Source organism: Kogia breviceps, chromosome 1 (assembly GCF_026419965.1).
Source record: "Kogia breviceps isolate mKogBre1 chromosome 1, mKogBre1 haplotype 1, whole genome shotgun sequence".
In the NCBI taxonomy this organism is placed as follows: domain Eukaryota; kingdom Metazoa; phylum Chordata; class Mammalia; order Artiodactyla; family Physeteridae; genus Kogia; species Kogia breviceps.
In genome coordinates, this window is record NC_081310.1 from 219,143 (window position 1) to 236,710 (window position 17,568).

General features: G+C 45.9%; 1 protein-coding gene across 2 annotated transcripts in view; it reads left to right on the top strand.

The window, feature by feature from the left end:
* KDM5B (lysine demethylase 5B) overlaps positions 1-17,568 on the top strand; it is an 80,596-nt gene that overhangs the window by 57,381 nt on the left and 5,647 nt on the right. For both annotated transcript variants that reach the window (XM_059059087.2, XM_067026521.1), the window contains exons 15-26: positions 1,889-2,070; positions 2,184-2,308; positions 3,198-3,348; positions 3,480-3,594; positions 4,012-4,367; positions 5,682-5,820; positions 8,011-8,190; positions 8,845-9,003; positions 12,965-13,450; positions 14,796-14,907; positions 15,580-15,734; positions 16,947-17,270. In XM_059059087.2, coding sequence (XP_058915070.1) covers positions 1,889-2,070; positions 2,184-2,308; positions 3,198-3,348; positions 3,480-3,594; positions 4,012-4,367; positions 5,682-5,820; positions 8,011-8,190; positions 8,845-9,003; positions 12,965-13,450; positions 14,796-14,907; positions 15,580-15,734; positions 16,947-17,270 — 2,484 coding nt within the window. The remainder of the gene's footprint in view (positions 1-1,888; positions 2,071-2,183; positions 2,309-3,197; positions 3,349-3,479; positions 3,595-4,011; positions 4,368-5,681; positions 5,821-8,010; positions 8,191-8,844; positions 9,004-12,964; positions 13,451-14,795; positions 14,908-15,579; positions 15,735-16,946; positions 17,271-17,568) is intronic.

The window sequence follows — 17,568 nt, forward strand, 5'->3', positions numbered from 1 at the left end:
TGTTTATTGCTAGTATTTAAAAATACAGTTGACTTTCCAAAATTGACTCTGTATCCTATCTCCTTGCTAAACCCAGTAGTTCTAGTAGCTTTTTGTAGATTCTTTTGGGACAGTCATATCCACAAATAGTCACACTGATTTTTTTTATTTTTCTTTTATGTGCCTCTTTAGAATGTTGGCTCCCTGGAGCTCACCGTGAATGAGCAGCAGTTTACTCACCTTCCTCTGATATTGTACAATTGGGAAAACAATGCCCAGAGGGTTTAAGCGTCTCACCGAGGTCTTTGGAACTTTGAGCACACATAATTTTTTTCCAGCTGTAGAAATTTACAGATTAAAGTTGGGTGAACTAATATGATTCATTCTCAGCCAAAATCCATGGAGTTGATCCTTAATCTTACTTTAAACAAAATTTTAGCCATCTCCATCACAAAGTCCTTTATAACAATTAATTCCAGATTAAAACCAAAATTCTTTTGTTAGATTTTCCTTACTTTCCTGATTAGCAGGAAGTGAAATGGTCAAAAGGTTGAAATACAGAATAAAAGAGTAAAACAAAGCAGCCTTGGGCTTCCCTGGTGGCGCAGTGGTTGAGAGTCCGCCTGCCGATGCAGGGGACACGGGTTCGTGCCCCGGTCCGGGAAGATCCCACATACCGCGGAGCGGCTGGGCCCGTGACCCATGGCCTCTGAGCCTGCGCGTCCGGAGCCTGTGCTCCGCAACGGGAGAGGCCACAAGGGTGAGAGGCCCGCATCCCGCAAAAAAAAAAAAAAAGAGCCTTGGTGGTTTATAAACTGACTTAATCAGACTCTGGCATTCTCAAGGTTAGATTTGGATCCATTTCTGGATAAGGAGAGAAAGTGGTACAAGTTTAATTTTTCCATAACAAAAGGTATATCCTAGAAGGGCTAGAACTTCCTGGTTCAAGACCTCATTTATCTTGACAGTATCAATTGGGAAATGCCTTGTTACAATTACAGTCTCTGTTGCACAGACTGTCGAACCTTTTCCAAGAACTTTCCATGTAAGAGGCTAATAGACCACTCAGCGTCTTCACATTGACAATTCCTGCACGATAGTCTTTTTCACCTGCCCCATCTTCTTTCCTTTCATTTATATTTGTTCTTTTTGTGGATCCTCCAGCAACATTACTCTGAAGCCCTGTATAGCATTTCCTCTGTAGTAGAAAGTATATGCATTTTTTTGCTCTTATCTAGACCCAAAATATGGACAAAGCCAATTTGGAGTAGAATAAACAGCTAATCTCCATAGTTTTATGGGCCTGTTAATAACTGTTCTCATACTCAGATCAAAATGGCCAAACATAAGGACCTACCGTGTCCAGAAGGGGGGTTCTCCCTAGATGGGTGAAATAGATTAACTTGCCCACATTTGCTAGGTCCACACACATTTTAAAAATTTATTTATTTATTTTTGGCTACGTTGAGTCTTCGTTGCTGCGCGCGGGCTTTTCTCTAGTTGCAGTGAGTGGGGGCTACTCTTCGTTGTAGTGCGTGTACTTCTTGTTGCGGTGGCTTCTCTTGTTGCGGAGCACGGGCTCTAGGTACGCGGGCTTCAGTAGTTGTGGCTCGCAGGCTCAGTAGTTGTGGCTCCTGGACTTAGTTGCTCTGCAACACATGGGATCTTCCTGGACCAGGGACGAACCGGTCGGTGTCCCCCTGCATTGGCAGGCGGATTTTTAAGCACTGTGCCACCAGGGAATTCCCCCACACATTTTTAATCACGTACTCTCTACTTCGGTAAGGCTCTTTTTTTTTTTTTTTTTTTTTTTTTTTTTTAATTTAAACTCAACTATTACATGTTTGTCTTGGGGGCTGATGGATTGTGTTATCCTTTGGAGATCTCTAAAGTACACACTTTATTCTAGGGAGTAATTGATTCAGAAAGAATGGATTTTGAGCTGTTGCCAGATGATGAGCGTCAGTGTGTAAAATGCAAAACCACATGCTTCATGTCTGCCATCTCCTGTTCTTGTAAACCTGGCCTGCTTGTTTGCCTGCATCATGTAAAGGAATTATGTTCCTGTCCTCCTTATAAATATAAACTGCGGTGAGTAGGAAGAATGATTTTTTTCTATGGGAAACACTAAATCCTTAGTATAAAACATCTGATTTCCTCCAAACCCACATATCTCAGAGCTAAGCCTGCTATTCTGTTTCCAGGTATAGATACACTCTGGATGATCTCTACCCCATGATGAATGCACTGAAGCTTCGAGCAGAATCTTACAACGAATGGGCCTTGAATGTGAATGAAGCTTTGGAGGCGAAGATTAATAAGAAGAAAAGTACGTGGTATATAGAAAGTGTGACTTGGTGATTGGCAAATTGGGACTGATTGTAACATAGCCAACTTAAAGTTATCAGCAAATGGATTACTTGAAGCAGTCTGACTTAGCACATCTGTCCAGCCAGGTTTGGAGCTTTAGCAGAGGTTTTAAAGCCAAGAGTGAAAGAGGCAGATGTCCTCACATCAAAGTGAAGTCTTGATATATGAGTTGTGCAGGATCGTGTATTTAACAAACATCGTATTGTTTTAAAATAATCTTTACACCTCTGTTTCAGAAATAAAAGTATTTCACATTTTATATGGACCTTTAGAAAAGGTTTTTGTTTTGCTTGTTGTTTTTGAACTAGATCTCAGGACAAAGACAGCATATCATTAAATTAAGAGTCTGTGAAATGCTGGTTTATTACTTCTTAGTTCTAGTCAAAGTCTCTGTCCCTTGTTATTACATTTGAAAGTCACTGCTTTCCTTCACATCTTTTCTTTCAAAGCGCTTTCATTTGCTTTCCTTTATGTAGCTCAGCAGGTGACTCTGCCCTCTCCTATTTAGGGGTGGGGCAGGTCACTGTCTCTGAGCCCACCAGTTCCCTGCCAGGTGCAGAGTAAAATGAAGGAGGAAAAGGTGGTTCCAGCCACAAGAAGAACTGCATTTGCTCTGTTTTGACAGGGCAGGGGTTCTTTGTTTCTTAAACATTTCCACATTGAAGGGCAGCGGGCAGCTGTAGACACTTTTTAAAGCATTTCACTCTCAGCCAAAAAAAAAAAAAAAAAAGAACAGATTTATTAAAGAGGTAAAACATTGCAAATGTAAGAACTGATCAAATCAGACCTCCCCCTCTGTATTTCATAAATAATGATCTCAGAAAAGGTGATCTTTTCTTTATTCCTAGGCCTTGTCAGCTTTAAAGCTTTGATTGAGGAATCTGAGATGAAGAAATTCCCGGACAACGATCTTTTACGTCATCTCCGCTTAGTGACACAGGACGCGGAGAAATGTGCCTCTGTCGCCCAGCAGCTGCTTAACGGCAAGAGGCAGACGAGGTGGGCACTGTGCACGCCCTGGCTTGGGCTCTTCAGCAGCCTGTTGTGGCTGGTTTTCCCCATGACGTTGGAGTCTGGGGCTGGTGGGGTACCTGCTCTCATGCAGTCTCCTTGGGCCTTTGTCTGTCTAGGTATCGATCTGGTGGAGGGAAATCCCACAATCAGTTGACAGTGAATGAGCTCCGACAGTTCGTGAGCCAGCTGCACGCCCTGCCCTGTGTCCTCAGTCAGACGCCACTGCTGAAGGTACCTGGATGGGGAGGTGGGGGTGCCCACCTTCCTGTATTTTGTACACAAGCCCAGTTCACATGATCAGGTTGTCTTCCCGTGTGGTTAATTTGTACTTTTATTTGCAAATGCTTTTAGTAACCCGTTGAGTGGTACACGTATATAAAGAGATTGTAACAGGGCTGCAGAGGAGAGAGAAGGTTGGAAATTTTTACCTTTCACAGTGACCACCAGCTACTACAGTTGGCATAAGTCTCTCTTAGAGTCACTTGTGAAACTGTCAGTTGGCTTATGTATTACCTTGTTTACCCGTATTGTTGCTAGAATCAAGTGAAATGGCAGAGGGTCATATTGAATATGCACTGAAGATTCTGAGTTTTCAAGAAGCCAGTTACTGAAAATATTGTTTTGATACAACAACCTGTGTTTTTTAAGGATCTCTTGAATCGTGTAGAAGATTTCCAGCAGCATAGCCAGAAATTGCTCTCTGAGGAGATGCCCAGTGCCGCTGAGCTGCAAGACTTGCTAGACGTCAGCTTTGAATTTGATGTCGAGCTTCCCCAGCTTGCTGAGATGCGTGTCCGGCTGGAGCAGGCCCATTGGCTGGAGGAGGTGCAGCAGGCTTGCCTAGACCCCAACTCCCTCACCTTAGATGATATGAGACGTCTCATAGACCTGGGGGTGGGTCTGGCCCCGTATTCAGCTGTGGAGAAGGCTATGGCACGGCTTCAGGAATTGCTTACGGTATCAGAGCACTGGGATGACAAAGCCAGGAGTCTCCTCAAGGCCAGGTAAACAAGCACACCCATGCCTCTGCCCGGGCAAGGCTGGCACTGCGTCGGTCCGGGAGCACAGCGCGTGGGGAGTGGGGTGGGACGCGGGCACAGTCGCTGAGCTGTGTGTGCGGAAATAGCTGAGATGTTCGGAGCTGCTTTGGAGCTTGGGCAAAAAAATATTAATTTCTTTCCTTGCTTAACCGATTGTGAAATGAATGGTTCAAATGGAAATAACCTTTTTCTAGAGTTGGTTTAATGAAATTTCCCTGGACCTCGAGGATAACATCTTTGAGAGAAGAAAACATTTACAAATAAGTGGAACTGTTTAAACCCACAGTTAATGAAGAAGATCCCAAGGAGTCTTAAAGAGAAACATCTGAGAGTCAGTGTGCACTGTCTTTAAGATGAAGATGGTGCCGTAATTCTCCACATTCGTGCTGTTGCTTTGTGACCTTATCTGTACTCGAGAGACAGGTTGGACTCAAGCTAACCATCCGAGGGGAGAAGATGATTCCCTCCCTAATCTTGCTTTCTGTCTGACAAATCTTTACTGTTCCAATTGACAACATAAAGTACAAGAAATACCTAGGTTCCAGACATCATTTTGTAATCCTAAAATAGTGGTCATTGAGCAGAGAGTACAAAAGTTTTGGGTTCTGTGCTTTTGGTATGTTGATATCCTGGAGATTTTTAATTTTCTTAGTGAAGCTGTATGAGTCTTGATAGCGTATCTAGTTTAACATAGCATAACTTATCCCTAAGTTATCTTTTGCAAGTGGAAGTTTATGGTTATTCCAATGTCAAATCAGAAATAAGTAGAACTTAAATGTTTCAGTGAGTTATTTGCGTAAGTCTTATGCAACCATTTGAAAACAGATAATTTGCTATCTAGTAGTTATTTGCCATTTGAAAAAAGTTATTTGCTATTCTGAATTTCCTTTGAAGTGATTTTTCTTTTTTGTGGCAAGCGGGGGCTATTCTTCGTTGCGGTGCGCGGGCTTCTCAATGCAGTGGCTTCTCTTATTGCAAAGCATGGGCTCTAGGCACACGGGCTTCCGTAGCTGTGGCGTGCAGGCTCAGTAGTTGTGGCTTGTGGGCGCTAGAGCACAGGCTCAGTAGTTGTGGCACAGGGGCTTTGTTGCTCTGCAGCATGTGGGATCTTCCCAGACCAGGGATCGAACCCATGTCCCCTGCATTGGCAGGTGGATTCTTAACCACTGTGCCACCAGGGAAGTCCCTGAAGTGATTTTCCTATTTTCTCTGGTAACTAAACCACGAGAAAACTGATCCACAATGTAAAAGCTGAGTAGTGTCATTTTGCTCTTGTAGGCCTCGGCATTCATTGAACAGCCTTGCTACGGTGGTTAAGGAGATCGAGGAGATCCCCGCGTACCTGCCCAATGGTGCGGCTCTGAAAGACTCTGTGCAGAGAGCCAGAGACTGGCTTCAGGACGTAGAGGCCCTGCAGGTGGGTTTACAAAATGTCCCGTGTGTGTAAATGCGTCTATAAAGAGCAGTAATGTAAGCACTTGCAAAGGGGAACATGTTGGATCTCACGACACAGGTTCACTGTTGGGGTTGGCCAGATTACTGATTCTCTTCAACCTCGTGTAGATGCACTTACCCACCCCACCTACTGTCCTGACTAGTTGGCTCAGTATTTAAAGCTTAGGTAATTTAACCAACCTTTTCTGGGAGCTTGGGACCCTCCCATAACAGACTTAATTACTTGGTTGGGGTTGAAGAAAAAGAGCTAAAAATGAAGCTGTGAGAGAAGCACAGTTTCTAACGTCTGACAAGTATGGCTGTCTCTTGCTGGCTTGCCAACTACTTGGAGTTTACATAATGAAGAGTAGCAGATTCAGTGAGTCTCGATACGTGATTACATGGCCAAACTAGGTCCTCAGGCCCAGGACTTTCACCAAGTAGTGACTTAAATGTGCTCCATACCTACAAAAGCAGTGAGATTAGCACGTTCTAAAGTAACTGTCCAAAGTAATCAGCACTGAGTGTCTGTGTCCCTGTGCTAGATGTTATACTTGCTAAGACTTACCTATAAGTTAAAATAGAAAATTAAATTCACTTGTAACATTATTAAGGTATATATATTCTGTGTTTTTGCCAGTTTTCAGCTGGATAACTTCATTTGAAAAGTGGTTGGTAAGAGTGTCTTCCTTTTTTTCTCCAACGATCATAAACCAGTGTGGGTCTTACGGGCCTGTTGAGAAAAAAGATCTTTGAATTATTTAATGGGATAGGTTTTTAAAATTTTAATTTACACTGTTCTTGAGGCTCAAATTCTGTTTTGTTGAAGCCATCAGATTCTAGGAATAAAATACCATCTGGTCTTCTGAATATGTAATTTTAAGTGGTGCTAATTAACCAGTTGCTAATGAGAAATGCCAAACAGGACAGTTTTAGCCACGTGTTTTCAACAAAATATCTGGACATCTATTCTTGTTAATAGGGAAGAGAAGATACATTGTTTGATAAATATTACATAATTAAGGGGTGACCCCAGCCCGCCAAAGAAAAAACCAAAGAAAGTGTTTGCTGTGTACATAAACTTCCCCAGTGAGGTTTTTTTTTTTTTTTTTTTTTTTTTTTTTTAGCGGTACACAGGCCACTCACTGTTGTGGCCTCTCCCGTTGCGGAGCACAGGCTCCGGACACACAGGCTCAGTGGCCATGGCTCATGGGCCCAGCCGCTCCAGAGTATGTGGGATCTTCCCGGACTGGGGCACGAACCCGCGTCCCCTGCATCGGCAGGCGGACTCTGAACCACTGCGCCACCAGGGAAGCCCACCCAGTGAGGTTTTTGATGCAGGCTCTTGTCTCTGATTGTTGGAACTGTAGTGGCTATAGTCATGGTCCCCCCTTTCAGTCATGGTTGCTGGCAGCCAGAAGGTGAGGTCATGACAATGAGGAGAGGTGAGCGTATGAACTCAGAAGCAAGGACACATGTCTGGGTGGGTTTGTTCCCTTTTAAAATGTCATCCAGTATTCTGCTGTTAACTTTAGGGAGTGCTCCATGTGTTTCTAAATGGAGTATCATAGGCATAGCATATAATTTGTGAGTCACCTTTTTTACGCATTCAGCAGAATACCTATGCCCTTACAGTTTCAATCCTGTGAGAATAAATAGAAGGCCCCCAGATGATTCTTAATGAATAAAAAAATCGGAGAGCCAGTGGGCTTTCACAACTCATTTTGGTTTCCTGAATAATCTATACTGAGTTACTATAATTCATCATTGGTGAGTGAATTGGAGTAAAATATTTGTTTTGTTGCTTTTATTTCTCTAAGGCAGTATGGAAATCCTTTGAGTTATTACAAATTTACATTTCTGCTGAATTTTTTTCAAACCATCCATGGGACCAAAATGACAAGTGAATTGACAAGGGCGTAAACAGCCTGAACAAAGGGACCACAGTGTATGCCGGGTCCAAAGTTGTATCCATGGGCCCAGCACAAAGTAGGTGCTTACTTGTCGCGTGGAAGAGCCCACACTGCTCCCCTTCTCCACCGTCGGCCAGCCGGCAGGTTCTGTCAGCATCCGTCTGTGAATTTAATATGTTGAAATCATGGGGTAGGCCCGGTCCGAATGGTGCTTTTCCCACTTACATAGAAGTATTTTTTTTCCCCTTGATTATAATTAGGCTGGAGGACGTGTGCCAGTGTTAGACACACTGATAGAACTTGTTACACGAGGCCGATCTATCCCGGTGCATCTGAATTCTTTACCGAGACTGGAGTCACTAGTAGCTGAGGTTCACGTTTGGAAAGAATGTGCTGCTAATACATTCCTGACTGATAATTCGTCCTATACTCTCTTGGAGGTAAGTTTGCAGTTAGCCCACCTACAAGACCTTGGGTCCCCTAGCCTGGCAAAACATGTAGTCCCTCACACACAGAGGTGGCGTCACTGACTGATCAATGCTGTAGGAGTTATTGTTCTCAGTGGAGCCAGGGAGATTCTTCTAAGTTTCTACTGGAAGTTTCAATAGAAACTTTCTTGAAATGTTTTCTGCATATGTTTAGGGAGAGCATTCACTGTCTAAGGAAGAAATTTTCCTCCTTGAAGTTCCTCAGTTTGTTGAAATTGGACGTTTAACCTTGGCTATGCTTCACCAGTTGCTTTTAAGAAGCTCGGTAAAGATCTCATCCACTTCTCAAAGTGCTATAGTTGCACTTGTGTTTTTTTGTAAGCTGATGCTGGTCACACATTATGACTGGAATCGTTTTATATCACATTTTTTTACTTACTGTTTGACTGAATCTGGAATCACAGTCTGTCGTTTTGTGAGATTTCCTTCTTTCTTTCCTCCCTCTCCCTTCCTTTGTAGAAGAGAGTTTCTGGCTTCAGGGAGGCATGTTACACAGAAAATACTAAGAAACTCACATCCTTGCCACTCCTTAGGCTTTTATTTGGGGACTTCCTAATGCTTCATCTGAAATCCATTTTACCAGCGGTTGTGCTTTTTCCACATTAGGTGCTGTGTCCTCGATGTGATATTGGCCTTTTGGGATTGAAGAGGAAGCAGAGAAAGTTAAAGGAGCCCTTGCCAAGTGGCAAGAAGAGAAGCCCCAGAGTAGAGAGTCTGAGTGACCTGGAGAGAGCTCTGACTGAAAGCAGAGAGACTGCTTCAGCTGTACGTACTGGGGTTTTTCCTCCTCTTTTCTCCATGGGGGAGGATAATTTCTGACTCTTCTCTAACTGGTCATATTGGAAGGCAAGTAGAAGAATAACTTTAAAAGTACTCTGTTTTACCAAAACGACTTTGGGAGAATTGTCATTTGTAAAAGTTTTGAATGGAAGGTGCGTGGAGGTGCAGAGGATTCAGGGAAGGCCTCCCAGATTCAGAAACAGCCTTTCCAGTGCCCGAGGCTTGGTCCAGGGATGCAGACCCAGGACACCCAGGCTAACGGATGTGTGAACTGCAATGCCAACTTACTAGTTTACAGCACAAAATACACTTAAAAGGGTACTGGATACTTTTTGAGTCTGACTTGCATTTAGCTAAGCCCTGTTGATTCAAAGATTGTATCATCTTCAGGAAGATGAAGCAGTATCTAGCTAATGTTTAGTGAGCAGAGTATCAGAACAAAAGAAGATAGCTATGTGATCTGGATGCTTTTTGAAAATTAAAAAAAAATTTTTTTATTGAGCTATAGGTGATCTGTAATATTATATTAGTTCCAGGTATATAGTACAATGGTTCAGTATATGTATGTATTGCAGAATGAGCACTGTAAATCTAGTTAATATCCGTGACTACACATGGTTACAATTTTTTTTTCTTGTGATGAGAACTTTTAAGATCTACTCTCTTGGCAACTTTCAAATATGTAACGTAGTATTAATGACTATAGTCGTACCATATGCTGTACATCACATACTCGGGACTTATGTTGACCTTTTGATCCTCTTCACCCATCTCCCCCACCAGTTGCCTCTGGCAACGGCCAGTCTGTTCTCTGTATCTGTGGGTTGTTTTTGTTCTGTTTTGTTTTGTTTTTGTTGATTCCACATATAAGTGAGATCATGCAGTACTTGTCTTTCTCTGACTTGTTTCACTTAGCATGATGGTCTCAAAGTTCATCCATGTTCTTGCAAATGGCAGGATTTTCTTCTTTTCTATGGCTGATAATATTCCATTGTATATACGTACCACATTTTCTTTATCCATTCATCCATCAGTGGACATGTAGGTTGTTTCCATATCTTGGCTATTGTGAATAATGCTGCACTGGACATGGGGATACAGATAATCTTTTCAAGTTAGTGTTTTTGTTGCCTTTATTTATTTATTTATTTATTTTTGCGGTACGCAGGCCTCTCACTGTTGTGGCCTCTCCCGTTGCGGAGCACAGGCTCCGGACGCACAGGCTCAGCGGCCATGGCTCACGGGCCCAGCCGCTCCGCGGCACGTGGGATCCTCCCGGACCGGGGCATGAACCCGTGTCCCCTGCATCGGCAGGCGGACTCTCAACCACTGCACCACCAGGGAAGCCCTTCGTTGCCTTTAGATGTATACCCAGAAGTGGAATTGCTGGGTCATATGGTAGTTCTGTTTTTAGTTTTGAAAGACCCTCTGTACTGTTTTCCACAGTGGCTGTGCCAGTTTACATTCTCACCAATAGTGCACGAGGGTTCCCCTGTTTCCACATCCTGGCTAGCGCTTGTTATTTCTTGTCTTTTTGATGACAGTCATTTTAACAGGTATGAGGTGATAATCTCAATGTGGTTTTGATTTGCATTTCCTTTTTTTTTTTTTTTTTGTGGTATGCGGGCCTCACTGTTGTGGCCTCTCCCGTTGCGGAGCACAGGCTCCGGACGCGCAGGCTCAGCGGCCATGGCTCACGGGCCCAGCCGCTCCGCGGCATGTGGGATCTTCCCGGACCGGGGCACGAACCCGTGTCCCCTGCATCGGCAGGCGGATTCTCAACCACTGCGCCACCAGGGAAGCCCTGCATTTCCTTGATGATTAGTTGTGTTGAGCATCTTATCACGTACCTGTTGTCCATCTGTATATCTGCTTTGGAAAAATGTCTGCTGGATCCTCTGCCCATTTTAATTGAATTTTTGTTTTTGGTAGTGGTGCTGGTGTTTTTGTTTGTTTGTGCTATTGAGTTGTATGAGTTCTTCATTGATTTGGGGTATTAATCCCTATCAAATTATAATTTGCCAATATATTCTACCATTCTGTAAGTTGTCTTTTCATTTGTTGATGATTTCCTTCCCTGTGCAGAAGCTTTTTGGTTTGATGAAGTCAAACTTTTAGGATGGTTTTGAAGGCACAAAGCCTTGTCCATTCCAGAGCAGGAACGTACCTGCTACTGGGCCTGGGCTCATCCTTGGTCCAGGCACCTTCTTTCTGGTCTGATCCTTCGTAGCTGCCTGACCTCTCTTGTGATTGACATGGAATTGCCCTGATGTGTTTGTGTATTTTGACACAGACTTTCTTTGGCATGTTTGTCCCTTACTTCAGGCTCTAATCATATGCGGCTGCCTGAGCATAATTCTGGTGTTTTCAAGGTGCTACTTTCCACTGTTATGTGGTTCGTTTTTGTAAAGACACTGTCTTGAGCTTTGCTTGTCTAGTCTTGCTGATCTAGTCTGTGAACCTCTGTACAATACCTGTTGATCACTTTGTGATCATATAACCCGTATATGCTGCCTATACATTGTTTGTTGCTAGAGAAATAAGTAGGTTTCTTAAATATACCAAAGGTTTGTTAGGTGATTTACTTCTAGATCTGTTTCTTCCCTAATCCATCATTCATACATTTTTTTCTCTCATCCAGAAGAGTCAATCTGGCCTTAGGACTCAGCTTCCTCTTCTGGTGAATCGGGATGGATCTGGTGGTGGCTGGATCCGATCATCGAGAATGGTTTAACTATGACGAATTAACATTTTAAGGACTGACGTATAGGAATAGACTTGGGAAAGGAGTGGTTCCTGCAGCCTGTAGTTTTTATTTCTAGAGGGGAAGGCTCAGTTTTAAAGGCCTGTGTTTACCGCCTGTTGCTCTATATTTCTCCCTCGGTGAAGTATTAGGATTTTTGTGGTCCAGCCTTCTGCTGTGGAAGACGGATGTGTTATGTTCGAGGGGGTGGTGACAACTCTGACATAGCTAGTGATTTGAATTGGTCACCCTTAGGCAGCTTTTACTTCATGGTGCGAGGTGAATAAATCTGTAATGCCTGGGCTGGTTTATGGAGTGGGTACCTGGTCTGTTCACGTAGAAGTCCCACGTGTGAACAGCTTGTACATACTGGTCAGAAACATGCTCAGTGTCACTTCAGCTTTTTGTTGTGAAGCTGATTATGTTTGTGTTTTCAAGTCGCTTATACATATTAACTGAACTCAGAACTTTGCTGAGACATGGCTCTCGTTTTAATAGAGAGAAGAGACTTTATAATGAGTATACTTGCCACTTTCTGCAGAAAAGCAGCTTGCTTTTGTCTCTGCGCTCAGGATCGTACAGTGTGTGTTGTGTGTATGTGTGCGTGTGTGTAAGGGGGGTCTGGTGAAGTGGTTCTGTGTGAGTCTTTCATGAGGGCCCCAGCTTCACTGTGCACGGTGCCCGTGTCCAGCACACATGTAAGGCCTAATGTTAAAGGTAGTAAGAGACAGGTTACTACGGCTGTTTAACAGACTTTCTCATCTAAAGTGCCTTTCTGGAAGCACTCAAAAGCTAGTGGAACTGAAAACAAATCGAAAACCTCAGAAATCAGTACACCTAGACTGTGAAAAGCCTGTCTCTTTGAAGCGAGGTACATTTTCTAAGAAGTGTGTGAGGAAGTTGGACTGCAAAGAATGGTGTGTGTCAGGTAGCTGCTCACCCTGAGGGTTTGCTGAGTGCCGGTCAGAGCATCTGTCACACAGCCCATGTCATCGTCGTGGCGGCCCTGTGAGGTGGGCACTGTTACTGACTCTACTTTATACGTGTGGAAATTTAGCCACAGTGGGATATTGTTGCCCGCGTGCCTTAGTGAGGCAGGCAGAGTCTACTCTGGAGCCCGGTGTTCTTAGTCACCAGGACCCCAGTTTTAGGGGAAGGCTGAGTTCTCTGTGACATTGTCCCTGATTGTTACCTCCTTTCTAGATGGCAGCGCTTGGGGAAGCCCGCTTACGAGAAATGGAGGCCCTGCAGTCTCTCAGACAAGCCAATGAGGGAAAATTGCTGTCGCCAGTCCAGGATGTGGAGATGAAGGTCTGCCTGTGTCAGAAGGCCCCAGCGGCCCCCATGATCCAGTGTGAACTCTGCAGGGATGCTTTCCACACTGGCTGTGTGGCGGTACCCAGTATTACGCAGGGCCCCCGGATCTGGCTGTGTCCCCATTGTCGGAGGTCAGAGAAACCTCCATTAGAGAAAATTCTGCCCCTGCTGGCCTCCCTCCAGCGTATCCGAGTTCGCCTTCCCGAGGGAGATGCACTACGGTATATGATTGAAAGAACCGTGAACTGGCAGCACAGAGCCCGACAGCTGCTCTCGTCAGGTAACCTCCAGTCCATGCAGGAGCGAGCGGGCTCAGGACTGTTATGTGGCAGATGGCAGGCCGCAGCAGGACAGGCGCCAGAGACAAGCAAGGTGAGCCGGAACTCTCCTTCGCTCGTTACCGGACTCAGCTCTGTACCTTCTTCCGGAGCGGGTAGCTCTGCTGGTGCCACCGGTACCAGCACCCGCTTTACCTTCGAGGGTTGTGCGTACCTGCCGTGTTGCCTCCTCTGCTCCTGATAGCCGGGCACGCTTCCTGTGGAGCAGATCTCACCTCTTCATATGCACATGTGATTCTTCCATTAATGTGTATGAACCAGATGTACTTTTAATATACATGTGTTTTAAAATTCTTTGCTTGGCTGTTTTCTTCCTGCTTCCTCTCATGTAAGTCACTGAGGAGAAAGGGCGAGTGCCTCCTCCTGTCTCTTGTTGCCTTTTGAGGAAGAAGAGGTTTTGAGGTGTCTTGAGTGTTAGTAAGGTGCTTCAGAGCAGAGGCGGTGGGTTTCATACCATCTGTGGTCTTTCTGCCAAAGCCAGATTCCCCTGAGCATCACTGGGACGGCCGGGCTTCTGTCTTCTTCCGTGGGAGACAAGGAGTGCGGCCAGGCAGGCAGTACTCAGGCCTCTCATAACGGTAACCTGGTGACTTCCAAGTCTGGCAGATTCTCTTGCAGTTACTACGCGTCCCTTGTGCTGCACCAGCAGAGATGTGTGAAGTGTAGGAGTTGAAGGTCATACAGATTAGAGACGAGGACAGAAGATTGGTCTCTGTCGTATTTGTTTCCTTGTCTTTTTAATTTCTCCCCAGGTTTCTGAAATACAGTGCCTGGCACTTAGCAAATGATGTGTTACGTTTTTGTCTCATAGTTGAGTTGTGGGTATTTGGGCAGCCTACGTTGGAGGCATTTGTGTTCCTTACACACGATGTGCTGGGAATTCACCTATGTTAATAAAAGGGAAAGACACAGCTGTTATTTACTTCCTAATTTGTGGTCAAAGGACTGTTTCTCCTAGCTCCTCTAATAAGCTCTGGTGAAGGTAGGGACGGGGATGTGAATGCTATCTGGCAGTTCCTCAGTTGGTTTACCCAGAGAGGGTACATGTCTGTGTCATTCGGGTTATAATCTTCAGAAGGAGAATTACCTAGACATTAAAAGCCTGTGTGATCTGTTCCCACGCAGAGAAAATGACTTATTTCCCAGTGGTGCTCTTCACCTCTGCAGTCAGTCCAGGTACAACCAGGAAGACCAGAGGCTTGGTGGATATGAGTTGGTTTGGCCAGATCTGAGATGCCAGGAGACTTCTTTCAGTTTGGGAAAATCAAGTCTTTCTCTTTGCTAGTTGCTGCCTGATAGCCCAAGCTACTTCCCTTGGGCTGGTGGGGGTAGTTTTAACCCTGGAGAAGCCTCACTGTGCAATGTTTTCCTTCCGTCAGCTATCTCAGCCTCCTGGCTCCACGTCCTTTTCCTTGCCCGATGACTGGGACAACAGAACCTCATATTTACACTCTCCCTTCTCTACTGGACGGAGCTGTATCCCCCTCCATGGTCTGTATATATTATTATCATCACCATTATTATTGTTATGATTTTGAGGGCTGAATAGTAAAAAGTGATCGTGCAGTAGGTTTTTGTTGCAGATAAACCAGGAACCATTAAAAAGTATTTTATCCTCATGTAGGATATGGATTACTATGTATTTGCAAGGTAGGAGAAGAATCAGAGTTAAAGGCTCATAAATGCAAAAGAAACAGAAAGGAAGTCTTTATATCCATTGCTTTCAGGGATGAAAGGGTTCGTCCCACGCCAACTGATAATTAAACACCAAACATTGTGGCCATCGGATGCTAAGTCATGGGTTCCCTTGTTGCTTCATTACTTAGGAGACTTGAGGGGGCTCTAGAGACCCTGCCTCCTTCCTCGTCCTCCCCTGAGGGCGACTCTCCCCAACGAGCTCTGCCTGGAACCCTGGGCCCACTCAGAGTGCCCAGGCCCTGGCTCTTCTGTGCTTCTGTGAAAGCAGAGGTAGCTCCCTCCTCCGTCAGCAGGAGTCCTCCTCGTCATCGGTAGCCTTACACAGTCCAGTTTGGGCTGGCACGCTGTGGCTCTGGGCCTGTGGAGTGAACCTCACTTGAAGGGAGGGGCGGTAATGGGAGTGGTGGTCTTCCTCCACTCAATGTTGCAGGTGGGGTCACCGTGATCTGGTCTGGTCTCCGACAGGTCTAAGCCCAGAAGTGAGTGAGCTCTTGATGGAGGCCCAGCTGCTCCAGGTGTCCCTTCCTGAAATTCAGGAGCTCTACCAGACGCTACTCGCAAAGCCGAGCCCTGCGCAGCAAGCTGACCGCAGCTCTCCAGTGAGACCCAGCAGTGAGAAGGTGGGCGTCGGGGTGTGGGTGGCAGCGTGCTTTGGAGCATCATCGTCCATCGGTAGCTCGGGCCCGAGATGCTGGCTTTGGTCCAGGGAAGGACTCAGACCACCTGCCCCGTAGCCCTGTTCCGATGGCTGTCACTGAGCACTTTGGGCTCACAACCTGGATTTTGATACTGGTTTTTAAGCCACTATGTGAAATGGTTTTTTCTTTTTAGCAAGGTGTGCTTCTCATCATCTCCCTGTGATAATAGCTAGAAGCAGGATTATTTTTCTTCAGTAAGAGAATTACTGTAGAGATGAAAATGTAATTCTAGCTGGAAAGGCCTTTGGGATAAAGCCTTCATCCTTGGACTCAACGTGTAACAAATGCTTTAACTCTTCTAAACCAACCCCAACAGCTGGTGTGAGGACCAGGTGACTAGACCAAGGGGACCCTTTTTTTGTTTGTTTTTGGGGTATTTTTTGGCCACACCGCATGGCATACGGGATCTTTAGTTCTCCGACTAGGGATTGAACCCGTGCCCCCTGCAGTGGAAGCAAGGAGTCTTAACCACTGGACCGCCAGGGAAGTCCCAAGGGTGCCCGCTGTGAGTGCTGGCTGACTTGAAGGGAATAACTAATAATGTCCTGTTTCTTAGCAGCGTAAGATGCTGCTGCCGCTTCCCGTGAGTGAACTTGCTGACCTGTAACGTTTAAGGCCCCTGGGGATGCAGTCAGATAGGGAGGAGTCTCACTGACATCAGCATGAGGGCGGACGCTGGGATTTAGGGTTTGTTTTTCATTATGACACCAAATAGTGTAGCACCGTTACCAGCTGTGTTCAAATTCATGCACCTTCCTCCTATAAGGGGTGGAGATGTCCATAAAGAAGCAAGGTATTGCCTTGGTTCCTTAGCTGTCTGTGGGTTAACAGCTAGATAGAAACTGTGGACGCCAGGCACTTCCTCGTGGGTTTGGCCAAAAGAATGTGACATCTCCCATCTCCCGGAGCTGGTTGGCTCATTTGAAACGAATTGTGTCTGTGACATTTCTGTTTTCCAGTGTTGCTTTGGTAGACTAAACAGTGAAGTTAGGCGGTCCTTTAGGATGTGAAGGGGGTGGGGTGGGGTGCGGCACGTGTCGGTGTCGGTGGGGAGCACCCGCGTCTCGTGCAGCCGGTTCTCAGCACCGCTGGTTTGGGCGAGAGGCTAAATGGCGTTTGCCGTCTTCCACCCAGAGTGACGGCTGCCGTGCGAAGCGAGACGGGGTCAGCGGCCTCGAGAGCAAACTGAAGAGACGCCTGGAAAGAGAAGGCCTCTCCTCCACCGAGCGGTGGGAGCGAGTCGCCAAAATGCGGACGCCTAAAAAGAAGAGGATCAAACTGAGCCGCCGCAAGGACACGAACAGTTTCAAGTTAGAGAGGGCGCGTGGCTCTGAGCTGGTCCCTTCTGCGGACACTCAGTCCCTGCCCTCAGACACGTCCTGCTCGGAGCAGGAGGCCTCTGAGGACGAGGACGCCGTCTGCCCGGCCGCGAGCTGCCTGCAGCCGGAAGGAGACGAGGTCAGTGAGGTTTGGGCCGCGGAGGACGTGCGTTCCCTTAACTCAGAAACCCTGTAAGCTACAGCTCACCTGGCCGGGTCTGTCTCCTGCTCACCTGCCTTGAGCCCATCTGAGTGGATTGCTCACCCTCCCCCACTGGTATCTCTGCTCTCACAGCGTTCCTGGGTCTTCTCCCTTTTCTTGAAGAAGCTCTTCCTCTGCCCTTTGTCCTTTTCCTGCTCCTCCAGCTTTCACCGCCCAGCGCTAAGAAGGTGGGAGGGATGCTGCTGCCACGCCCTTTGCTTCCTTGTCACAGGGC